Here is a 27,210-nt window from a genome sequence, read left to right as displayed (position 1 = left end):
GAGAGTAACCAAATGTAAATATATACCCTAAAGAAAGAATACAGAGGCTGGGGAAGGAGGAAGATTAGGCCAGAGAAGCACACTACCCAATTGCACTGCCAAGACTTAACATAAAAGGCCATTACATATAATCCAAATGAATTTTTTTTTTTTTTTTTTTTTTTGGGGTGGGGGGTCTATTTTTTTTTTTTTTCTCTCTTTTCATGTTTATTGTTATGTGGTGCAGTACAAGACACATTGTTATACACACAAAAATGTTGCCAGTTAAAGATTCCTTAAATGAATCAAAAGAAATAAAATATCTATGTTTGTTAACTTTTGACAAAAATTTAACAGCACACACAGATTGCACTACTTACACAAATGCATACTGAACTAAGCTTATTTACGTTAATGCCACAAAACAAAAGAGGCAGCGGAGAATCTGAAAAAACTACAGTCAAGATGGCTTCCCTCTAACAAAATGCTTTCCCATAATGATGAAATGAAAGCCCAGTACAAACACATACCTACACAGCTGTTCACAGTACAGCACTCATACAAAACAATGACATTATTGTTGGTGTTGTCTTCATTCCATTTATGTGTTGTGCTGCGTTGTAACTGATAGATCTGTCATTGTGATGTTAACGCATTGGTGTGGCCTTATTGAGTGGTGCATGCTCGAGCTTAGGGGAAGGTGTCTAAAATCAGTGTCTGTTCACTCCATAGCCAATCCAGCTGCCTGGCTAACACATGCAGTTCTCACAATGCATCTCTGAGGTTGTCACAACGATGTTGCTATATCAATTACAGAAATGTTGAGAGAACCCTGTGTCAGCTGAGTCAGTCGTTATATTTTGTTCCAGCTCAGTAATAATCAGATAAAATGTGTATTAAAATGGCAGGATTAATGAAGACCACAAAATCATGTCTGTCTCATCCAATGAAACAGGGTTTTCAAAACAGGCCAATACTGGGGCTTTTGAAATAATGTTGTGCCTTGCTGAGACAAGCAACATGGAGATTTTTATGACACCTGCAATTAAGGAATTTGTTATTGAGATTTTCAATTTAGAAAATTCGATTTTTTCCATTTTTAGGCAATTGCACGTGGCCTGGAATGTAAATGTAAAGCTGCTACTTTCTCAATCACTGGCTCAAACCAGCCTGCCCATGAATATTTTTATTTGTATTCTTGTCTTCAGAACAAGCAGACTGCTTAATTAAAAATGAACTGATTTGTACTGATTCTAAGTAATCATTATTGTTTTTATGATTTCAAGAATGTTAATATCAGCCCTGAGCACATGAAGCTCTTAAAATATCCTTTTGTGAATGACCCATTCATATGTAAATGTGATTGAAAACCCCCAGAGGTGCCATAAAAAATCCCCCAATGTGAATAATGTATTGACCTCCCTTCATTTCTTTAAACTCAAATAACAGTGTCCATCTGCCCCACTTGTCTGTTTTAACAATGCAATTGCTTTCAGAGCTTATTCATAAAGCATTGTTCTTATTTCGTAGTACATTTCATAGGCTCCTGGAAGTCACAGACTGAAATATGATAAATATGCTATGTGTGTGCATGTTTGTGTGTGTGTGTGTGTGCGTGTGTTTGTGCATGCACTGTGCATGTACATGCATGCACGTGTATGTATGTATGTATGTATGTATATATGTGAATGTGTGTGAGGAGAACTACACAACTCTTGATTGCTAGGATAGTACAACCTAAAACAGTTATAACAGATTCTCACATTGCTGTGGCCTTCTTTTCTTAAAAAACACATAAATAATAAAATACTACCACCCCACATTTACTGAATTCTATGTTCACTGTTTCCTTATCTTTAGTCTGTTAATTCTGAAATCTACACAAAACGAGCAGTTGGGTATATAACAGCCTACAATCTTGCATGCACTTTTCATTTTTGTTTTTTCATTTACGACACCTAATAAAAGCAAAAATAAAAAAGGAAGAAATAATAAAGAAACAATCAACAAATAACTTCTGAAAACAGGGTGGTCAAAGACCGTAATGCTGAGCTTTGAATCTAACATTTTTGTGTCTGCCTTTTTAGTATTTTTTTCTTATGTGTTCATCCTATGAAAATACCACTACAGAAACATACATAAGCAGCATAAAAACTGTTTGCTTAAAAACTACTGACAGTGTTAAATTTACTTCACAAGTATACTACCGCTTCAAACATTTTCCTGTGCCTGTTTTTTGTATCTTCATCTTTATACAGTGAGTCATGTCCTAATTGCTTACATTTAGATATAAATATTGTTTGTATATATTGAAAGACTTTATCTAAACTACTTACCCATTTTTTTAAAGAAAGAGGTATGTTAAAATGCACACCAATACAGCACTATTACAATGTTAATCAAACATAAAAGGAAATAAAAATGGCATAGTTATCAATATTTATATCCTCGTAGAACAGCCATCAGTTTATATTATACAGCTTTAAAAAAAATCTTACTTCTTTTATATGGCTAGGTTTACAACGAAATTGTTTTTTTATTTTTTTTTTAAATTTATGTAAGACTTTCCTTTATGCCTTTGCTAAATGTGTTTTCTTGTCTGCCAAAATTATACCATCTATGCCCTCTAATTTAATGCATTTTCTCAACCACAGTAATTAAGCAAAATCCATTCTATAGGAAAACAAAATTCACAATGAAATTAAAATGAACTTAAATGAGCTTTGATATAGAAATTGCATGTACGTGTTGTCACTTTGCTCGTTGTAAACCTAGCCACATGCATGGTGTTAACCCCATCCACCCTTCATTCACACACAGTGTATTGCATCCAGTTGGAAAAAGAACACATCCCATAGACCTCTTGTGGACTGTAAGGTTTTAAAAAAAGTATTGTATTTAAAATATTTATGCATCTTTCACAATTTGAAAAATAAATAAAAATAACAAAATGTTTTCAGTTAATTTTTCAAACCACCGCTTGAGAATAAGCGTTATCTGGGTGTATATATATTTTTTTTTAAATGAAAGAAAAATTACATTAGTTTTTTGACACAACCAAAGTGTCCTAAATGGTAATACCATCAAAATGATTTCCTCAACAGTCAAACATGAGTTCCTAAAAGAAGTCTCATCTCAATATCTAGTCCATGTCTAACTCTCAACATTTGCCAGATGGTATTTTGTAGCATCTGCAGATATTCAAGCACAGTAACCTTCAAATAAACGTGTTCATTAAAACAAAATATGAGCTCTATTTTTGTATTCTGAGACTCCTTGTAAAACTTTTTGTTTGACTGTAACAAGAGAATTGGCCAAATGAAAACTCTGACCCTTTTTTGCATACAATGACCTCTTCTCTGCACAGCTCTGGGCTGGAGTTTTCATCTCACCAAAGTTTGAGACAGGTATGGTTTTTCAAAACTGGTCATTTACTTGGAACACAGTAAATAAATATTTTGGTAGATCATCTACTCAAGTACACAATACTGACCTTAATGTATTGCAAAATTATATCTAATATCTCTGTCCTTTTTTCAATTAAGATTCACCTCTCTGAGTCACAACAACTGGTATTTTTATCATTCCATTTCTATTCTAATAAATTGTAGGCCATGTTCAGAAGTGGTTTTTTAGCCTGGGTGGTTCAAACGGTAATTGTTTCAATGAATTTTTCAGTATGCTGACATACAAGCTGTACCCCGACACTGGTCCTTAAGAGGGACATTACTTTAGCAAGCAAAGAAGGATGGGATACCATTTTTAAAGTCTTTGGTGTGACTCAGCTGAGGATTGAACCAACGAAAAATGTACGGGTGAGCATTAACAGCACTGCAACTGCATTAATATACACCACATAGGCAGTGTCTGTCATTTTATGTGATAAAAAATGTTATCTGATGGCTTTGTTACAATGGGTCATTTGATCAAGAGGCTCTGAACCTTATACCAATGAATGACCATGTTTGATGCAACAAGTTACCAAAAACACTTCCTTGGTATTATTAATTATAATCTAATCACATGACACAACTGGAAATTCTGTACTAAAGTGCAAACAGCACTGAAAATGCAGTATGTTACACACTGCATATTAGTATGCTGTTCAAAAGTTTGAGGTCATATATATATAGGGTACATCATAACACCATAAGGCAATATATGAAAAACAATCCTATAGGGATTTGATGACATGCACATGGTACAAACCAAACCATGGTACAAACCATGGTGCCATGGTACAAACTTCTCCCATGTAGAAAATCCAGCTGTTTCATTTCCATGTTCAGAACAATCCCACAATGACATGTAATGAACAGGTAAAGTACAAGTAGAAGACAGTAGAATGTTCACAGTTCACAAAGATATTGGCTTGGTAGGGTCACATAATAACAAGAAACATTCTTCATTTCTTGTTATTATATTTTTTAAAACAAAGTTGGATGAAAAGAGAGAAATACAGTCTTAGAGAGGCAGTCTGTTATATTTTATTTATTATACACTGCTGTTTCCAAAGTGTGACCAAAATAATCTGACCACTGTTGTTACAATGCAGTGCAGTTTTATACATGGTGGCCTAGTTTTACAAAAGGTTTATTGTCCCTGGACAAATTAATTTTAAGAAGATTCAGCATTTTAGCAATTCTGCCTCTCTTTTGATTTCCTCTCTTTTGCTATTTCTTAATTCTGACAAATTGTTACTCATTTGTTGTGAAAAAAAAACATAAAAACCTACAAACACAGTTGGTTTTGTTTATATGTAGCAAAGCATTCTTCATAAAACAGTAATAACCATGTAAAAAACAATTAAAAAATAAGAGAGAAAAAAATTTTGTGTGAGAAAATGATAGGGAAAGAAATGTAAAAATGAACAATCACTACCCCAAAATATGGGAAGTTTAAATCATTTAAGAAAAGGTCTTTTCCATTAAGTATAGAAAAATAAGATTTTTCTATTTGTGTATAATGAGAAAAAGTTTACAGTAAAACTGTTTATGGATACGTTGACCCCAACAACACTTGGAGGCAGAAAGGTATCAGTAACTTACCCTTGCCAACAATAATCTATTAAAATTGTATTCACGGTTAACCTGAAGCACTAGATAAGTTAACTCATACTAGATATTATCACCAAGAAATTACACCTCACCTCACCCAATGAAAGCTAAAAACCCTCAAACTATTTAACTAAATTTTTGTGGTTTCACAAACATCGACAGGGTTTAATTTGTTCACATTTTCATCTAATACCACTTTCTATGAAGTACATCAACCGTGTATATCCGTTCAAATGGTCAACCAATTTGCCAGTATTCTGGGGAGCACATTAACATTGTTAAAATAATGCTGAAACAATTTTAAAAGAACGTTGACAGTGCTCCCCAAAATATTGGCGTGTTTTCTTCCACTTCGTACAGATATACACTGTAGTTTTCGATCAAATGGTGCACAGATATACACAGTAGATTTTGATCAAACAGTGCACAAATTTAGCACTGTGGATGTTTGTGAGTAACCATGGAATTATATTTGGAAAGAGATGTTGTTATTGAGTTTTTCAAATTTTTGGCACTTTGAGACCACACAAGCTAGACCCCTTGAGGTCCACTGTAACATTGTAAGTTTCAGCGTTTATTTAGAAAACTGGTTAAATCTTGAAATTATTTGAATGGATAGACATTACTCTGGGTAAGTTTAAACATACTTTAATTTAGTTTTTGTGTGAACTGCCCATTTATAATGTCTGTGCAACTCCTCTTGAATGTTTCCACCTGCACTCTACAGTGACAAGGTGAAGGAGATTACAAGGGCCATATTCCAGCACAACTAGTGGCACACATAGAGTCAAATTTGAAAGAGGGCTCTGTCTCAGCAACCAGACACTGTGGAACAGCTCTGGTTCCAGTTTCACTCAAGGGTAAGTCCTGAAACTCTAACCACCCCCTAGTGTCGCAGGATCACAAGCCTGGATAGTAACTCTAGTATTTGTGTCTTCCTGTGTGTGTGTGTGTGTGTGTGAGAGAGAGTGTAAGTGAATGAGTGAGTCCCATTACTAATCCAAGCACTGATGGATGTTAACTCCATCGCATGTGTTGTGCATATAAATATGAATCTTGCTGGTTCTCAAGTCCCCATAGGGGATTAAGTGCAATTTAATTTAGTTTAAAGGACACACTGCAAAGAGAACGAGTCTGCCAAATAGCCAATTCATTTCAATGCCATATGAAGCAGATGTAAAGATATACTTATATGATGGACAAACAAACATGCACACATACACAGAGGCTGTCACCCTTTGAGCAGTGAAACCACCATTCATACTCAATAAACCATTATTCCACGAATCACAACATAAGACATCACAAACAGCCACTCTCCCTGATTGGTACTCTAGTTTTCCATGTTACAAAAACAAGCAGGAACATGTGAGGGAGTTAACCAATTGAAGATGGTTATAAAGTCAAAATGAAGGATCGGGTTTACACCACAGTAGGTCAAGTAAACACTGGACATTTGGATCTGACTGGCACAATCAGACAGACAACTGTCCTTAAGCATTCTTTAAAAAAACAAATAACTGCCCTCCTTCCCAGCCACAAAGCAATCAGCTCCCTAAAGACAAGAGAGACCTAGATCAAGGTAAACAGCACCCAGAACAATTCTTTTTTCCATTTCTTTTTTGACCGTAGTATTCAGTTTGTCCCAAAAGAAAAGGATGTGACTGATGCCATTGACTGATTGTATGTTTGTAGATTGTAGACAGCATGTTTATATGAGCCTGAAACTGTCTCTGTCCTGATCTAGCATGCCAAGTTCTCCCTGCATTTGGTTCATCCAATAAACTAATCCCTATATTGTTTTTATTAACAATATTGGTCCAGATAACCCAAGAAAGAATATACCTTTCCTCTGTTATTGTCATTAGACAGCAGTGCCATAAGGATTCCACAGCTAAATACCATGGTCTGTGTTTTAGTCTGACTCAATTAGGAATCTGAGAATCTTATTTTTTGTCAGAAGGTAAGGCAGAGAAAGATACCACAGAGAACTTGCATGGTTCTAGATTTCTGCATTAAATGACTACAAAAGGCAACATAAGGCAAATTATGAATGCCTCTATTTTTCTAAAAGGTTTTTATTAAGGAAATGGCTGTCTTTCAAAAGCACAATGGCAAGTAGTAGTCCCTCGTGAGCTTCTGCTGCTTCTCTTCTGTCTCATTATGAAATTGGTAAAGTGAGCAGAGGGATACAGACTCCGGTTACAGAGAGCAAGCTATCAGTTTTGTCCAGCCTACCACTCCTTCCTGTCTTTGTTTTCAGTCCAAAAAAAGGTGAAAATCCATCTGCAGAATGAGAGTAAAGGGCTCCACCTGACACCCTCATGACCTCATGCCTCCTGTCAACTCCCTGCTACCCCCCTCCACAAAATAAATGATCACATCCACACGGGGGTATACACTGTGCAGCTGGCCACTTGAATGAACTGATCTGCAGTACATAATGTGTGTGCATTGTATTTATATACATTATACATAAGATCCGCGTTTGAGAGTGGTTTAGACTCTAAAGCCTTTGCCTGGTATATTTATCTCACATTTAAATAAAAGCATTGCGATGAAAACAAATAAAAATGAGAAAGAGAGAGTGAGAAAGAGATGTAAAGAGAGGAAAACTAATAATAAAATCAATAACTGATGAGCTGTAAAAAAAAGTGATCCATAATGAAAAACAACATTGAACAATTTACACACGGTCACAATAGGAGTTTGGCCAATAGGTATCTTTTCTGTTGCTTTAAAAAATTGCTTTTATGGAGATTTAAAGTATTTAATTTGCTGCAGGGTCAAATATATGGACCAACCCCAGATTTGTGGAGTATAACATGAGCCAACTAGATTTGTTGTGTTCAAGCACACGCAGCGTATGTTTAGGACACAGAAAAGTAGAAATCATATTACCTAAATTCCATTGGCCAACCCCCAACAAGAAAAAAGTTGGAAAATAATACATTTTGAAGCCTGAAAAACCTGTATTTCCTTCAACAATGAAATCAAGAAATACAAATAGGGACCTTTTGATCATCATGTTAACATTTCCAAAACTGTGACAAACCCTCAGCCAAAGCCAGATACTCTGCATAGAAAAGTGTGTCTTGGTTTTCCTCCAAATACTATGACTCGACCATGAGTTGTTTCAATCCCCTTTTATGCCCAATCTCACTTTACAAGCCAATCAGATACTATAGATAATGTACCTATAATAAGCTGCAATATCTGATGACACTGGGTGATCAGATATTATAATATGACATTCCATTACACACCACTGTATGCAGAGTGCACAAAATATATACACACAAAATGTTTTGGAACGAACCCTTGGGACTCCTTTGAACGTAAGATATCTGTTTTTTTCCACTTGCAATGATGTGATTTGGGGAGAAATGATCAAAGTCGAGATGTCACTGGAACTCAGTCACAGCATCAGTAATTGTGTTTGCGCTCTGGGGTAAAATTGTATATAAATCCAATTACACTGATTCCATTCACATATCTGTTTCTCAGGTGCTTGGCTATGCTAAGTAGGATTTGTGGTCAATTTATAAATCAATGTAATCATTTTCCAAGATTGATTTGAACAAATAAAAAAAGCTTTCTCCATCTGCCACTCCCTCCTGTATCTCTCTCTCTCGCACTACCAGTTCAGTGTATCTCCACATTACAGGAGAGCAGGAGCAACATCTAGGCCAGTCAGCCCAGCTGTGCGTGCTGAGTGCTGTATACTCAACATGTCAATGTCCTCTCCGCACAGAAACCATCCCAGGAGAGAACACAGGACTGGGCACAAGTTTAGACAGAGTAACCTTCGATCATTTCCTACTCAAATCTATTTTCCCCAAAAGCAAACATTGTGTTAAACAGTCAAGCTTTTCACCCCCACATGCATATAGTTCATATAGTTCCTAGTTATTCATACACATAGCAGAGCCATGATTAAAAAAAACACTTGTGCACATGGAGAACATAAGTTGAGGAGCATGCGCACTTGCTGAAGATGCTCATATATTCAGTAAATCACATTGGAATTCCATGTCATTTATATGAAAATGTAAATGTCTGCATAGCATGCTTGCTTGAGGGTCCTCATTATAGTATCTGGGCTCTTGTTGTGTATGTAAATAGGAACGCCAAAATTAACAAGCAATTATCAGTTATTAAGTCCATCTGAAGAGCAGGAGGTTCCTCCTTCCATGCGAAGGAGGAGTTGTCAGATTATACTGTACCCTGCCTGGAACAAACTAGTGTCCACTCCAGTAACACTTCATAATGCTAGAGGTTTTGTTGGGTAATGGGAAAATGTGGGTGCAAGGGTATATGCGGGGGGCTTGGAGAAGGTCATTTTACATTAATGGATTGGCCACATAAATAGGTGTGAATAAATAGAATGTAGTTATAAAATCAGAATCCATCTCCCATAAAAGTGTCAGCATATTGCAGTCCATTCTGGCCATGTTATACTCCTGTTCCAACTTAGTTTCCACATGCCATCATGCTCTTTATTGTTCATTTTCTAAAAATGTTGCAAGAATGACAATGTGGAAACTAAAATAAGAACTTAGTAAAACCAATTGCACATTTTCAAGTAGAATTAAGGTTACAGTATACATATATATGTGTGGCATTACAAGTTTGTGCACAGAAGACACAATCTTCTGTGCACAGCAACAAGGTGAACAGTCACATATGAACATAGCCCTCTAACAAAGTGGGCTACTTTTTTCCAATTGCCAGCAACAGGGAAAATGAGAATGGGCATGGTTTATTCTAGTTTAATTATTTGAAATACATATGTTTGAAATATGAAATTAAGGGAGGACAAAGTCCTTCAAGGATCCTCTTCCAAAAGGATTTTTTTCTCATCAAATACCCTATCCAGTATTTTCCTCGGCAACTGGAAAAAGGACATCCCTTCACACCACTTTCAATAATGAAACCTCTTTACATCAAAAAGATCCCTCATAACTAAACATTTAATTTCTTCAGAAACCAAGATAGCCAGAATGGATTCCAAAATGGGAGTTAATGATTCTAGAAGATTCCCCATCAGATATATGTTCTTATAACTCTGATTTATTAATACCTTTTGCAACCAGACTTTCAAGTGGTATACTGCTTGATGTGAAGAAAAAAATAAATAAACTGAGTTTGGTCTGTCCAGGAACCTTAAGCTGTAAAAACTTTTCCAGTTTTGTTTGAAAATCCCTGATTTCTTCTCTTTTTTTTGTAACTGAAAGAAAACAGCATTGGTTGAACATTTAATATCCCTGATGTTTTTGAAGAGGTGTTGGACTGAGTGGGAAGTTCCTTTCACATAAAAGGTTGGGGTGTGGGGATGTGTGAAGCCATGGGGGTAAAATGTTCAGACTAGGATAGTGACTGAAGAGACAAGTGTGCGTGGGCAGCTTTTAGATTGCACAGCTGCATATATTGGCCTTCCTCTGTCACCATAGGTCAGTTGCATTTTCTTCCTGTCTTCTCTGTCCAGAACTCACAAAGAGAATCTTCAGCATCTTCTGTTGCATCTTCATATAAAAAAAAAGGAATTGCGTGTCTTCATGGGATTAAATGCAATTCAGATAAGGTTTTTCCTCAAATTGATCAACAATGGATGGAGAGGGCATAGACTGAGAAACCTCATTAGATAGTGGTTGAGTGGCTCGTTCTTAGGACCGGTTGGTAGCAGTTTCCCTGGGTACACAGGTAGGGTAAGGCTGGGTGTAAATGTAGAATCATGTTAACTGTAGGATTTGCAGATTTTAAAGGGATGTCATGTTTGCATTTGGCTGCATTTCCTCTTTTCTGTTTATTCATCCCAGAACTTGGTCCAATGTTTTCAAAAAGTATTAAATTGGAGGAAAAAACAGTTGCTGAAACTGGCTGAAAAATATTAATTTTTCTTGATGTGTCTTTATCTCTGTATTCTGCTCAGTCTTAATTGGCAGTGATTAAATAGTCCTGTAATGAGGTGGGCTGTGGTCCCACTGAAGGAATTTTCAGTTTTGCCTGTGATGAAATTCTTCCTCATTAATTTCTTTCCTAACTCAAAAAGTCCATAAATCTTGGTTGAATGCTTTCCCACATGAGTTTCTATGAGGCAAGTAATAGTCCCTCTGAATGGTCGAGGTCAAAAAATGATTTTTTTCTGCCTAAGATGAATCAATATAAGTACATAATATAATGAATATTTTAGCTTAATTCTTTCTGACAAAGTGCTCATAATAAGATCTTTATTAATGTTATTAATTTGATTTTGACACTGTATTTGTGACATTGTATCTGTGAAACCTTTACATGAAAACATGTTATGTGTAATGATGCAAAAAGTTGTGCAATTGACGCAATACTGTACATGCACAGTTTTACAAGCCTTTCCTCACCAGATCTCACTAGGGGGGCCTCTGTTCAGCTTATGTCATGACTCAAGCTACACAAATCATGACTTTTAATAATGCGGCATAATTACGTATGGGCTATGATTCGTCTGTGCAATTGTCTATCTTGTTCAATGTAGCCAACAGGGTTAGAGTGGGCTGGGTGCTGAAGGAACAGAGCTCTTTGAAGCATATACTATTTGGTTTTGCAAGTGGCACAGACCACAATGAATGTCACAGATGCAGTGCTGGAGGAAAATGATCTGAACCACTGCAATTCATTGGACTTTGCAAAGTTGGCAAAATTTATTTTAACAAAGCACTAGATTTTTCTCTGAGTTCTTAAAATAAAGGCACAGGTGGGGTCCAGACCGTGCTAAATTTTACAGAAACAGTACTAAGTTGCAAACCCTCAGCACATATATTGGATATTTCTGTTGCCTTTTTTTTTTTTTTTTTGCTCTGTCATAGATTTTAGAATCTGCTTATCTTTGTTTGTAAGTACAGGAAGAAAACAGCAATAAACATGTTATGACCAGATTAAAACTGGCAAAATGATGAACTGTGAAATTAATAAAATTTTCAAATTGAAAGTGTCACCTTATTTACGCAAGGGGGTATAGAGCTACTAAAATATTTATTGTGAGAACATTAAAGGGGATAGGTTTTAAAGGAAAACATGACATCATCCCAGACTCTAGTGCTCTTTGTATATCCCTATTTGTATATATTATTTTATTATGTATGAGTTATTTATATAATAAATAGTGTTTGTAGTGTTTGTTTTCTGATCAGTTTTTGGGCTCATTCTGAAGTTTATTTCAAAAGGTATTTGTAACGTTTCAGAAAATCTGAAAAAAGACCACATGGTCCAAGAAATAAAAAAACAAATGAGTATGGATGAGCACTATGATTATTCTAGTAACATATATTCAAAAACATAATTAGATTAAATATTACTCAAAAATAAATTAGAATAGGGAAGGGTTTCAAACTACCAGTGTAGATTCCAACACTAATTAAAAATGTCTACTGAATCTGCTGCAAATATATTATTTTTTTATATATAGATACATTAAATAAAAATAAAAAAGCAATACAGACAAAAAAATGCAAAAATAAACAAATAGGAAGTTGTCTTAAAAGTTAGAAGTCAGTGGAACAGAAATAAATCATTCATAGATCAATCTGTGACTGTGAGCACACAAAAAATTGAAATTGCCATGTGACTAATCTCGCAACTTCATCTGGATGTTTCTATAAATATTTACTTTGTGTGCTTTGACGTCACAGAACGCACTTTAAAATATACACCTGATTAATCACTGATCAAAGTTACTAAAGCTATTCATTTTGTTATTAGTGTCATTAGTGTCTTTGATTAAACTTATTGATACATCTACCATCCCCTATCAGGAGATGGGGTGGAATGGTTAACAGAGTAACATAGGGTACATATTCATTTGAATGTCTGAATTATTGAGATTCAGCTTTGCAAGTAACTGGTGATCAGGTGTAATTATGAGAAATATTTTTAATTGGGAAAAGCATGCTTTCCTGCAAAACGTTTTTATATTTGAAGTTAATCCAAATGTTCTGAAAGAAGTACTACAGTCCAAATAGGAGCTTGTTTAAAAATCTTTGACAGAGGAACAAGGTATTGTTTGATCATTTGATAAATTTTGTGCTTTGTGATCCCTTAAAATTCATTACAGTTGTTTTAGAATTCATAATTGAAGAGCATGGCTGACATTGTTTTTGCCAGTATTAACGTTAATTGGCTAGACTGACCAATCTGAAATTTACAGTACATGGTCACCCATTAATTATTATAAAGTGCCTCAAAAGTTGTGCAGACCTATTTGCACATCAGCTTGTGTAAACTGTAGTACATATAGGCTAACGCAGCTAACAACTGTGTGAGTCTAATTCAGCTTAAATACCTGTCCTAAGTCCGCATTTCAAATTATTCCCGAATATATTTTTGTTGTTTATTTGTTTGTGTGTTTATGGTGGAAAGTTTTTTTAAATGGCAGGAAGCTTGAATATCAGTTGAAGCATTCTGTTCTGATCACAGTCTTCCTCTTTTAAGTTAGAATTTGATCAATAATTGACTTAAATGTTTAGCTATTTCCTGGAGGTGCTTTACTGGTAACATGGAGTGATGCTTTTCATATTTTAGTGGGATGATTTCCTGGATGGGGGTGGATCACTGGGATTCTTCTGGCTTGTTCTTGTTCCCATTACATCAGATCTGACTCAACCACACATTGCTCAGTGTACTCCTTCACTAACTCCACTCCCAGGGTGTCGCAGCAGAAATCAGCCAGGGGCCTCCAGAGTGGTGGATCTAGGAATATCTGGCACATAACGTGGCCTTTCAGTGCGTCAGTGTGGCGACGCAGGTGTGACACAAATTGCTGGCGTGCCAGGTTCAGATCTTTTCCAAAGACATCAATGTTGAGGTAGTACCATTCATCTCCAATGGGCACACGGAAGGGAAAAGTGCAGAGGCTGGCTACAGTTGGGTCGCGGGCATCATCCACCATCCAGTCGATATCCTTCTTCAGCAAGATTGCCATGTTGCTAGGTAGGGGTTTGAAGGGCTGCCAATCCTGGACAATGGTGGCATTGGGCAGGACGTCCCGCATCAGCCCGGTACTTAGGAAGAGCTGGTGTACCGCTGTGTGGTCCAGGCGTACAGGGGGCAATGACTGAGATGGAGGGAGCCCTGCATCTGGCCCCAGCTCAGCCAGGCGCAATTTGAGATCTTCAGCTCTGAATCGAACCAAGAGGATTGCCTAGAAGTAGAGTTAGCAAACTTTTTTTAACGGTATCACAGTGTAGAGTACTCTTGAACATTTGGTGAACCGTGCTGTCTTATACTACAAAAAGGTTAAAGATTACAATGAACCATGAAGCACAATGAAAAATCTGCAGAAGGCTGTAGTTTACATATATACATATATATATATATTACACATATATATATATATATAGCAAATTAATAAGGTTTCATATTACCCCCTGGCACTCCCTGCAAGACTTACCTCAACCAACACCAACTGTTGTTCATTCACCAAAAAAATGGATGTGCAGCAGTTAAAATGCCAGAAAGCACTACCTGTTTGGTGATGATCCGATACTTCTGGAAGTCCTTGGGCCCCAGCTTATCATCACGGGTCAGGCGGGTCACTTTTACGTCGGGGTATTTGGATTTTACCAGCTGTGAACAGAACCGGAGGAGGACACCAGCCACCCCTTTGCCACGCTCCTGGGGGGCAACACGTAGCCCCTCTACCAACACTGTTTCGCCATCATCAATCACGCATACAGACTCCAGGGCAATCTAAGAAAGAAATACAGCATTTATTTTCCCTGGACTCAATAACCATTCAGATGAAATTGTGAGGAAATTGCAATACGACATTTTAAAATAGTTTCATTTCATGAGAGAGGGTATGACACATCTAGAAGCTGAAAGGTATGCTGCTGTATATCAATTCATGGCTACCACGAGGGGGCAGTAAGAACTTTTTTTGTCCATACCACTTTTCCTTGTTTCCTGGCCAGGATGACTGTACGATTAGTCTCCTGCAGCCAAGCCTGGTAGCGGGTGGGGAGGTAGTCAAGGCCACCATAGATGTCCTGACTCATGGCCATGATCTCATCAAAGTCCTCCTCGGTTGCCACAGAAAACTGCAGCCCCATCTGAGGAGGGGATTCAGGGAGCTGAGGGCAAGGCAGATTGCTCTCAATCTTCATTTTTGGAGCTGAATAGAGGAAAAGGGGCATATAGAAAAAAGAAGGAAATAGGGGAGAATGGGTTAAAGAAAACAAAATAACCTTTGAGTGCAAAAAATCCAATGAAAACAACTGTGTGCATGACACAAACCAGATCCAATTCTCAGTAGTCCAAAAAAAAGACAAAAGTGGCATTTAAAAATGTGTAGATAAATCAAACCAAACATACAAAATTACATTACATATCGAATACAGATGCATGAAAGCAATTTGAAACAAACTGTTTCCAAACCCAAATGGAGGATTAGTAAATTTTAAAGTGACATAAAATGGATCAACAATCTAAGCTATTGTACACTTTCATGCATTTTTATTCCAATTTTTTCATTGTTTCTATCTGTCCAATCAAATGTCCAATTCTATATGGAAACGAATCTCTTTATGGAAGCTAAACTTCTTTTAATTTGGGATGACACACACTAGCGTGCATCTACCAATGCATATGCAGTCAATAGCAGCTTATTTTGCAGTGCATCAGCTCAGCTGCACAGTCATGCTGGGGGCTGTACATTCAGCGCAGCTGGTGCAGACTGTAGGGCAAGCAATTATTGTGAGCTGCTACTGATCAGTGAGGAATGGAAAATCTCACTAATTTAATATCTTACACCATGCAAAACACTCTGGCCATATTCACATCACTACACAGCACTCCTGGCCACAGTTGTCACTTCCATTAAATCACATCAGAATTTGATTCCAGAATTTGGGAGCATACCACTGCAACAATAACTACATTACATTGCAATCACTTGGCAGATGCTCTTATCCAAAGCAATGTATTGTAGTGGAGAGCATCAGTATATACAGATAAATGCAAGTATTGGGACAGTGACTCATTTATGGTTGTTTTGGCTGTGTACTCCAGCACATTGCAGTTGAAATAAAACAATGAATAATATAGTAAAGGGCGGACTGTCAATTTAATTTGAGGGTATTTACATCTATATTGGGTGATACGTGTAGGCATTACAGCCCTTTTCATACATAGTCCCCCTATTTTAGAGGAGCAAAAGTAATTGGACAAATAAAAATAATCTGAAATAAAGTCATCACATTTAGTACTTGGCTGCAAATCCTTTGCACCCAATGACTACCGAACGTCTGTGACCCATAGACATCACCAGACGCTGGGTATCTGCCAAGGTGCATCCTGTACTGCAGCCATCTTCAGTTCCTGTTTGTTTCTGGGGCTTTTTGCATTCAGTCTTTTCTTTAGCAAGTGAAACACGTGTTAAATTGGATGGGTGATCAATTTGACCAGCCAAGAACATTCCACTAGTTGGCCTTGCTTTAGCAGTATGTTTGGGGTCATTGACCTGCTGCAAGTTAAAGTACCATCCACTAAGTTTTGAGGCATTTAGTTGGATCTGATCAGATTAAGATGATTCTGTGCACTCCAGAATTCATCCCGCTGATGCTATCAGCAGTCATGTTGTCAAAGAAGACGAGTGAGCCAGTACCAGCAGCAGCCATACATGCCCATGCCATAACACTACCTCCACAATATTTCACAGATGAGGAGGGTGCTTTGGATCATGAGCAGTTCCTCGCTTTCCCCACACTTTCCTCTTTCCATACACTTTGCTACAGGGTAATACTAATCTCATCTGTCCATAAGAGTTTGTTCTAGAACTACTTTTAATGTACTTTTTAACAAACTCAAACCAGGCTGTTCTGTCCTTGAGGCTTACCAGTGGTTTGCATTTTGCAGAAAACCCTTTGAGGTTATGCTGGTGCAGTCTTCTCTTTACTCTTTGAAACATTTGTGCCAACATCTTGGACAGTGTTCTTGATCTTTTCGACAGTTGAAAAGGGTTTTTCTTCACAATTGAAGTATTTTTTGGTCATCCACAGTGATGTTCTGTGGTCTACCAGGTTGTTTTCTAGTTACTGAACTCAGCAGTACATTCTTACTTCCTAACAATGTATCACTGTTGATTATGATACACCCAATGTTTAGGATATGTCTCTGATGGATTTATTCAGATTTTTCAGCCTCATGGAGGCCTGCTTTATTCTCATTGACACTATTTTGTCCACATGTTGATTCACACCTTCTGTTAGTACACAGCAGCAAAAATAGTACAATAGTAGTACAAGCACTCAAGATTATTCACTTTTTTTTTTACAATATTAGGAGATTGGATTCAACCCCCATTCAATGCTTCATCCAGCTGGAATGACTGCACACTAGCTGCAACTGCAGCTATTAGCCAACTTTTTTCCTGCAGTTTATCTTACAAACTGGGAAAAACTAAAGGATTAAAACCTTCAGATTCTTCCTTATAAATACTTTAATATTTTACTGTGGGCAACATTGAGAATAGTTCTTAAACAGTACTAAAACCCATGAGCAAGGGACAGGGCATAGGCTAGGATTTATGCAAACTCCATGCCAGGAGAGAGGGCATTGTCATGAAGTTTGATGGCATGATGTCAATGCTGTGTGCTTCTTGCAATGCCAGCTTGCAGTCATATTGGGCCGGCTGAGGCGACTGGCAACTTTCCCCAAGCCCCCTGAGTCCCTCTGCCAGCTCTAATCCCCGCAGTAATTCCCCCCAGGCCATTTGGCCCCAGCTACCATGGAAAACAAACGCATTTTTGCGAGTGGGAAAGAATGGATGAGACAGACTCGGGGCTCAGGTCTGAGATGAAAAGGTGCAGAGGCACATACACGCATGCATGGCCAGTGAGCTCGGGGATGGAGACAGTGAGAGAGCATATGCTTTTCAATCTGTCACTGTGAGAAACAGAGGTGCTTCCTGTGAAAACAATGTCCACTCCCTGGCCCTCTGGTACTTTTCATTCGGTACAAACTCAAAATTTCTATACTGTTCAACTGTTAGAAAAAGCATATTTGCCTCTCATTATTTATAAATAATTATATCTTTAACAAAACTGACACAAGTAGGTTTAATGAAGTGTATATATTTGGGTATAAGGTGTGTTCATCTTTGATGAAAATCTACCATACCAAAGATGAAATGCATCAAAGCTAATCTTGGAAGTGGGATCAAGTCTGGTTAACAAAATAGAGGAGAGATCAATGAATGTCCCTACATCATACAAAAAGCTAGAGTATACTTAGAACATAAAGAAAATGCTTTACCACAAGAACAGGCCACTCAACTCTCTGAATGTCTAGAATGCACCAAACACTAAGAAGCCCAGCCTTAAACATTCAAAGGCTCTCTGCTTTAGCTATAAACCTTGCTAAGCTATTTTGTGAGTTAACCCTAGCTTCACAGTATCAGTAAAAAGCTGAATCCTTGAAAAAAGGTTTGTAGGTGTGAATAGTTTTGGGGGCTCATTGCTTTAAGCTTTCCATTCATCATATGAAACACATGTTCAATTGGATTCAGATCTGGTGACAGTTTTACAGTTTTAGGCTTAGAGAAACTGCTAAAGCCTTTGTTGCTTTAGCAGCATGTTTAGGATCATTGTCATGCTGTAGTATGAAGCGCCGTCCAATGAGTTTGGAAGCATTTGGTTGAACTTGAGCAGATAAGATGTTCCTGCACATTTCAGAATTTCAGACTGCTATCAGCAGTCACAGCAACAATGAAGACAAGTGAGCAGCTGTTTATGCCCAAACCTGGACATCCTGTTTTTGCGGCTAACTAGTGGTTTGCATCTTGCAGTGTAGCCGATGTAGTTCTGTTTGTGAAGTCTTCTGAAGACAGTAGTCACTGACACATCCATGCCTGCCTCCTGAAGAATGTTTCTGATCTGTCGGACAGGTGTTAAGGCTTCTTTGGCCATCAACTGTGGTGGTCTTCCCTAGCCTGCCAGGCCCTTTGTGATTACTGAGCTGACCTGTGCTCTTTCTTTTCTTAAGGATGCTCTAAACAGTTGGTTTTGGTAAGCCTGGTTTGGTCTTTGTCTCTGGCTGTTCATTATTATTTCACATCCTCAAAATGGGTTCCCTGACACATTCATTGGCACAACTTTGATCCTCATGTGGACAAACGCCAATATCAGACTCCAAAGGCAATAAAAAACCAAGAATCAAGACTAGACACTGACAGCTCTCTTATACCTGCACTTAGGAAACAATTGAATACACCAGACTTATCAGAAACACCTGTGAAGCCATTTGTCCCAAGCATTACAGTTTCCTAAAATAGGGGAATTATGCATAAATGGTGCTGTAATTTTGACCAAAAACCAAAATGTGCGAGAACACCCTGTAACATCCATCCATTATCTATACCCACTTATTCATGGTCAGGGTCATGGGAAATGCATTAAGCAAGAGGAAGGAATACAGTTTGCCAGCCTACACACACACACACTCATGCCTGAGGTATGCAGAGAATTTAAACTCTCCAATTAACCTAACCTGCATGTCTTTGGACTGTGGGAGGAAACCAGAGTACCCACATAGGGAAAAGGCCCCGGCTGGTATTCAAACCAAGGACCTTCTTGCTGTGAGGTAACAGTGCTACCCACTGCACCAGCACACCGCCCAACCTATAACGAATGCACTTCTCGTTGGCATTCTTCAATTGTGCTGCTCCATAACACATACAAAAACTGTGCTTTTCTCTTTCCATTAGGGCCAATCAATGCTCATTTGTCTCCCTCTACCATTTCTAATTGACATTCTGTCCCCTGCTTACAGTCTGTGGTTCTCATCAATCACTCATTCATTTGCCACAATTAACCTTACTGAGATTACATATTACCAGACTAGGAAACATGTTCCATGACATCAGTAAAGTCACTGGAAACTGAACTAGGAATGATAAACAACACTAGATTGTTCGTAAACCCTGATGAAAAACAAAAGCAGCCTGACAAGTCATGTGGCAAAAACTGCAAAAGACACAGCATCTTGTGATTTGTTTGTCACTTGGGTCAGACTTAGACATTTTTATAGCATTAAATGGGTTTGTAAAAAGAGAACATGCAGGCGGTTCATAATTAATATTCATATTATAATGTCCTTATACTTCAGGCCATTGGACAAAAAAAAGAACAGAATTTCTGATGTAGCAGAACACATCACAGGAGCTGTGATCCCCTTATGTAATTCAGGACATTGTGACAGATGCGCTATGGTCTGTCGTGGACATTTCAGAAGGATATAAAAGCTTTTATTCCTTCACAAATAATGATCACCTCAACACCCGTTTTGGGTGTTGTCCGAGATGTTTTGACCCACAGGGTCAGAGCATATTCTGTGAATTCCCCACAGGTTCTACAAACTACCCAGATACCCTGCCCAGATACACAAGAAAGAAGGCTGTTTTCTATTTATGTATTATTTATCCATATGATCTCCTAATTTAAACAGTATGACTTCATTCATTTTGCTCACTCCATCATCACCATGTTCCTTTTTTCTCTTTATTTCCCATTTGCAATTTTATTATGTTATGAAATTAATAACACAATCTTATTCACATTTCAATTCCTTTTGCTCAAAAACCTTTTTATACACAAAATCATTGAACCACTTGTACATAATTTCATATTTTATCTTCAGTGCACTATTTCTTATCCTCTTTTGCAGTGTAACACAAGCTAGTACACAGCTGTTTTGACATTTAATTACACTCTAAAACATATTTTGCCTCCCTTTTCTGTATACTGCAAAAGCTAATTTGATATGGATTAAAGTCTTTAAACTGATGAGGAAACACTTAACTAAAATATTTAAATATTGATCGTCTGAAAAAACATAAAATAAAACACAACTGAACACAGCACCTGTCAAAAATAAGCATACAGTATGAGGAGATATTTCTGAGGGTTAAATGGGGCACACAATGTGACTGCCAACTTTGATCATATCCCATTTTCATCATCTTCAGTGCATTAAACTTTTGTTGCAAATTCTTTTCTTTTTTCACATGAACTTCTGACAGTTAAATAAGCAGTTCTTGCATATAGTATTTTATTTGCCCTCCACCATGCATTGATATGGTGGTCACTATAGTGTTGCACTACAGTAGGTCTCCACAGTAACATATACAGAAAAGAATGATGTTGCATACATCAAAATAGCATTTCTGTTCCAAAATGCTACATTATTGGGAGGTGCAGTATAAAAGAGTATATCAAGATTTTTGAGGGCTACCTGATCAAGGTGAGACATTATTTCATTGTATTTTGGAGTATTTAGTGTGTTTGTGTCTCTACAGTGGTTCAGGCTCTCATTGTCATCTGTGAAGGTAATGCTATAGTAATGTGCTGTCACTTCCATGTTTTACCTTTAAGAAAAATAACTTAATCTGAATTACTTCCTCAAATATCAAAGTCAAAGTGTTTTTATTTGTCAAGTGCACAGTATAACACAAGGTCATTCTGAGCAAAGAAATTCTTATGACATGGCAGGCAGCAACTTCGTAGAAACAAGACAGCAAAAATATCAAAAATATACATAATATTAAACATTAGCAGCAGTACCAGCCTGTACAGATGGGGGATATGGACAATGAGAATAGGAGTATTAAATATTTAAATATTAAACATATAAAGTGCAGGAGTGCTGATGAATATGTGCATAAGATTGTGATAATGTACATTGAACGTACATAGGAAGTGAAGGAGCATACATAGGAGGTCATGTGATCAATGTGATCCCTGTGATTAATGTTGCTGGTTGAGAAGCCTGATGGCCTGGGGGAAAAAAATGTTTGTGAGTCTGGTCGTCCGTGCCCGGATGCTCCGGTAGCGTCTACCAAACAGCGGCAGCAAGAACAGACCATAACCTGGGTGTCTGTAGTCTTTTATGATTTTCTGTGCTTTTCTAAGGCATCGTGTGTGGTAGATGCCTTGCACAGAGGGGAGGTGGCAGCCAATGATGCGCTCCGCTGTCTTCACCACCCTCTGGAGGGCTTTGTGGTCAGCAGCGGCGCAGCTGCCGTACCAGGCAGTAATGCAGCCAGTGAGGATGCTCTCAATGATGCACCTGTAATTGATGAGGGTTTTGGCAGACATGCCAAACTTCTTGAGTCTCCTCAGGAAGTATAGGTGCTTTTGGGCAGTTTTCACTGCTGCGTCTGATTGCCTGGACCAGGTGAGGTCATCATTTATGACCACACCGAGGAACTTGAAGCAGGAGACTCTCTCCACTTCAGCTCCATCGATGTGAATGGGGGCATGACCCCCCCGCCGTCGCTTCCTGAAGTCCATGATCATCTCCGTAGTCTTGCAGACGTTGAGAGAGAGGTTATTGTCCTGGCACCATGTTGCCAAGACGCTGACCTCCTCTCTGGAGGTGGTCTCATCGTTGTTGGAGATGAGACCCAGGATGGTGGTGTCGTCTGCAAACTTAAAGATGGCGTTGGAGCTGCGTGTGGCCACACAGTCGTGTGTGAACAGGGCATACAGGAGGGGACTGACTACGCAGCCCTGAGGGGCTCCGGTGCTCAGGGTCAGTGCAGAAGAGGTGAGGTTACCCATTCTCACCACCTGGGGTCTGCCTGTCAGGAAGTCCAGGATCCAGTTGCAGAGGGAGGTGTTAAGACCCAGGTTCCTGAGCTTGGGAACAAGCTTGGCAGGCACAATTGTGTTGAATGCTGAGCTGTAGTCTATAAACAGCATCCTCATGTATGTGTCTCCCTTATCCAGGTGGGAGAGGGCGGTATGCACTGTCAGGGCGATGGCGTCGTCCGTAGATCTGTTGGGGCGGTATGTGAATTGAAAGGGGTCCAAGGTGTCAGGAAGAAAGGAGCAGATGTGGGTTCTGACTAGCCACTCGAAGCACTTCATGATGATGGAGGTCAGTGCTACAGGGCGGTAGTCATTCCAGCAGGAGATGGCAGGTTTCTTTGGTACGGGAACAATGATGGTCTGTTTGAAGCAGGTGGGGACTGCAGACTGGTTCAGGGTTAGGGTTAGGGTTAGGGTGCAGTCGTCCTGGTCCTCATCTAGCCTTACAGTAGGGATGGTGTTGCTAGCCTCAAACCGTGCGTAGAAGGTGTTGAGCTTGTCCGGAAGACAGGCGGCGGGCTGGGCATCACTGCTATTTCTCCCTTTGTAGTCTGTGATGGAATGCAGTCCACACCACATGCGTCTTGGGTCGGAACTGTGGTGATTAGACTCCAACGTGTCCCTGTAGGCTCTTTTGGCATCTCTGATGGCTTTCCGTAGGTCATATCTGGACTTCCTCAAGGCCTCCAGGTCCCCAGAGCTATGGGCAGAGGACCGTGCTCTGAGCTTAGCATGGACATCACCATTAACCCAGGGCTTCTGATTGGGGAAGGTCCTAACATTGACTTTCGGGATGACATCATCAATGCACTTGGAGATGTAGGCTGAGACAGAGCCCGTGTATTCATCAATGTCCATTCATCAAGGTCGCAGGTTCGAGTCCCGGGTAAGGACTCTGCCGTTGTACCCTTGAGCAAGGTACTTAACCGGAATTGCTTCAGTATCCAGCTGTATAAATGGATACAATGTAAAATGCTATGTAAAAGTTGTGTAAGTCGCTCTGGATAAGAGCGTCTGCTAAATGCCTGTAATGTAATGTAATGTCCCCATCAGCTGCAACACAGAACATCTGCCAGTCTGTGGTTTCAAAACAGTCCTGGAAGGTGGCAATGGATTCCTCACTCCAGCGTTGAACTGCCCAAAAAAACGGTTTTTCCTGTGTTAAGCGTTGTCTGTAGGTTGGGAGGAGAAGAATGGAGGTGTGATCCGCCTTGCCAAAGGCAGGGCGGGGGAGGGGTTTATAGCTGTCCCGTATTTGAGAATAACAATGGTCAAGAGTCTGGTCACCACGGGTAGGAAAGTTAATGTGCTGGTGATATTTAGGCAAAACTTTCCTCATATTAGCCCTATTGAAATCGCCAACAACAATAGAAGCTGCCTCAGGGTGAGCGTTCTCTAGTCCATTAATTACTCCGTAAAGGTCTTCTAGCACGCGCGTTTTATTCGCCTGCGGGGGTATATAGACTGCTGTGATTATAGCGGAGCTGAATTCCCGAGGGAGGTAGAAGGGACGGACTTTTGTAGTTAAGAGCTCCAGGTCTGGTGAGCAGTGTTTAGTGAGTACTGCTACATCCGTACCCCAGCGAGAGTTAACCATAATGCAGACCCCCCGCCTCTGCGTTTACCTGACTCCGTAGTTCTGTCCTGCAGATAGATGGAAAATCCAGCCGGGGTAGCAGCACCTAGGGTCTAGCCAGGTCTCAGTAAACACCAGCACGCAGCAGTTCGCAATGTCCCGCTGGAAGTTAATCCGTGCGTGTAGTTCGTCCATTTTGTTATCCAGGGATTGAACATTTGCCAGTAAAATGCTCGGTAACAGCGGATTGCAGTGTCTCGTCCGAGATCTGCATAGGATACCGGCACGTTTGCCTCTTTTCTTTCTCCTTCGTCGGCGTATTGGTAAACACAGCGGCGGCAGGACAAAGGGGTCGCAGCACGTACTCCGGTAAGTTGAAAAAAAGTTCGTGTCCAGTGCCGAACGAACTCCCAAAAGTGCTTGTCGATCATACTGTATGAGAGACAGTGCAGTATGTGCAAAGATAAAAACAATAAAAAATAATAATAATAAACAAGATAATAAACAAAGAGCTACGAGTTGGTTGCGGAGCCATTGTCAGTGCAGCCTTCCCACGGCGCACCGGAACCGGGGGGGGAAAATCCAGCTATAAACAAATAATAACACCATATACTCAACCTCTGCCCGTGGGGGAGGAATGTGGGACTCAATGTGATCTTGAATCCAACCATTGGGTAAAACCTGTGGTTCAATGGAGTGGCAGAGAAACCGACCAATAGACTCTAGAATAGTCTGCCCTAAGAAATCCAAGCAGTCTAATTTTTCTCTTCTTTTATACCCTTTAATTATCAACTTTCATAAGCTTGCTTTTAATTTTGTGTAATATACCTGTTTATTTTTTGTTCTACCCATCCTATTAATCAATCAGCCTTATTGTTGTATTCATTAAGTTATTATTATTATTATTATTATTATTATTATTATTATTATTATTATTATTATTATTATTAATAATAATAATAATAATAATAATAAATTGAACAAGAACAAGGAAAAGATTATGGAAAAAATATCCTATGCATTGTTGCCAAGATGACTTTGCAGTGCCCAGCATTGCACCAAATGAAAAGACCTTCATAAAACTACTGAGGCAAGACTATGGTGCATACACTAAGTCAGTCACAGCAGCAGGCACGTATTTTCTAACCAGTACATTCACTGTGCACGTCCTTGAAGGAGCTGGCTGTATTTTTGTGTTGTATATTCAGGATGTAGTAAATTAAAAATAAATAATAAATTAAAAAAAAAAAAAAATCTGAGGGTAAAATATGAGAGGGTTGGTGCACTTTTAGAAATGGGTTTTCTTCCTCCTTCTTTCCTCATGCCAATGGTCCTTGGTGCGACTAATTGTGTGTACACAGTAGTGTCTCTCCCTTTCAGTCCCAAATTCCTAACTGCCAGTGGGAATTAGATCACAGAAAAGGGTCTCACACTTACATATACTGACGCACATGCACACACACACACTCAGCCTATAGTTTTTACTAATTTGCAGCCATACAAATGCAGTCTACCAGGCATGTTGTTGGTAATAACGGATTTTAAATTTACGAATTTACGTCCTGTTTTAGGTTATTGATAAAAACATACACATAATGGTTTTTGTCTTGAAGTGGTTCTGGCATTTCTCCTCGCAGAAGGTAGCCCAGGCACAGTCATTTTGCTACAGTGCAGTAATGTATAAATGAATGTCAACGTAAAGTGCGTATGTTGCAGGCACACTGTGAACATACAGTTGCAGTCACGCACACACGGTAAACGCATGCATGTAGTCTTAAATCATGAATGCTAATGATTATGTAAATAAGCCTGCGTTAGGCATCTTCGCGCTCTCATGTCTGGTTCTTACAAGATCTGTCTTTGCAGGAAAGTCATAGATTATTTCGAAGCAATGATATCCAGACCAGATATCTAGACGTTCATTGTTTGCAAATCACTGTGGTATTAATTAGTATATATTTGGTTTCAGCTACTTAAGGCTGTACAGGCTGTCCAGCTGCTTCAGGCTGTACAAATCTCTTGAAGACGCTTTAAACATAGAAAACACGACAAAAGAGCTAGTGAAATTTGTATTTTATGTCAGACCACATGGATATATAATAATAATCCTTATTATTTTTTTTCTATTATTATGATTATTATTATTATTGAAATTATGAAAAAGAAGCGGTCACAAAAAATGTCAGATGATAAACATGTAAGATATATATCCTTTTGCTTTTGTATCTGACCACTATTTTAATGCATCTCTGTTTTCTCATTCTTAAGTATTTATGGAGCGATTGTGCTTACTATAGCTAGAATGTAGCCAAGATATGTCTGATCTTAAAATAGGCTACACACAAACACACACGCATTCTGTCGTACACACACATTTAGCAAAAATGGATAAAGCCACCTTTTACCCATCCTTGATCCGCTAGTCTCTCTACCTCTGTCTCTTGGGTGAATTCCTGATTTGGGCCAGACAAAATGGCCGATATGGATGGGGTGGGGGCGCCGGGGGGAAAAAGCGGGGAGGGGGGGATGGATGTAAGAGGAGGGGATGAGGGAGAGAATAAGAGAAAACGGGGTGGACAGGCGGGCTACGGAGTGATGCGCCGACATCATCAGCAAAATAACAGCAAAAAGCATATACGGATATGAAAAAATATATATATGCAGCCTAAGCAATAAAAGGACAATATAGTCATTCAAAATGCCACCACAATTTAGCTTGCCAGAGAAATGCAATGAAAGCTAATCATTTATCTTTTCATCAAAATAATGTTGGGTTGTGAATTAACTTACCGTTAGCGGGGTGTAATGCTGGTGCGGTCAGTCGGCAGGTGACTGGATGCAACGAAACAGAGCTACGATGCTGAAAATGGAGTGGTGGTTTAAAGATAAATTCTGTCAGCTGCCGGGTCGTGCTTTCAATATAAGAGATTATTGCTTGGTCCCTCCTACTCCTACAGACCCCCCCAACCAAACGGCG

General features: G+C 38.9%; 2 protein-coding genes across 2 annotated transcripts in view; one reads left to right on the top strand and one right to left on the bottom strand.

Moving 5' to 3' along the window:
* The window catches only part of si:dkey-6n21.12 (schwannomin-interacting protein 1), a 178,923-nt gene that overhangs the window by 103,333 nt on the left and 48,380 nt on the right, over nt 1-27,210 (top strand). The gene's annotated exons all lie outside the window — the stretch shown is intronic.
* On the bottom strand, nt 285-27,210 carry nat16 (N-acetyltransferase 16). Its single transcript, XM_064328493.1, has 4 exons — nt 27,024-27,210; nt 14,960-15,183; nt 14,535-14,759; nt 285-14,211 (listed from the first exon to the last, which is right to left on the bottom strand). Exons 2-4 carry the CDS (start codon nt 15,173-15,175, stop codon nt 13,654-13,656), a joined length of 999 nt encoding a protein of 332 aa, XP_064184563.1. The 5' UTR covers nt 15,176-15,183; nt 27,024-27,210; the 3' UTR covers nt 285-13,653.

This window comes from Anguilla rostrata, chromosome 3 (assembly GCF_018555375.3).
Source record: "Anguilla rostrata isolate EN2019 chromosome 3, ASM1855537v3, whole genome shotgun sequence".
In the NCBI taxonomy this organism is placed as follows: Eukaryota; Metazoa; Chordata; class Actinopteri; order Anguilliformes; family Anguillidae; genus Anguilla; species Anguilla rostrata.
Note: the sequence above shows the minus strand (reverse complement) of the source record. Positions and strands in the feature narration are given on the sequence as shown.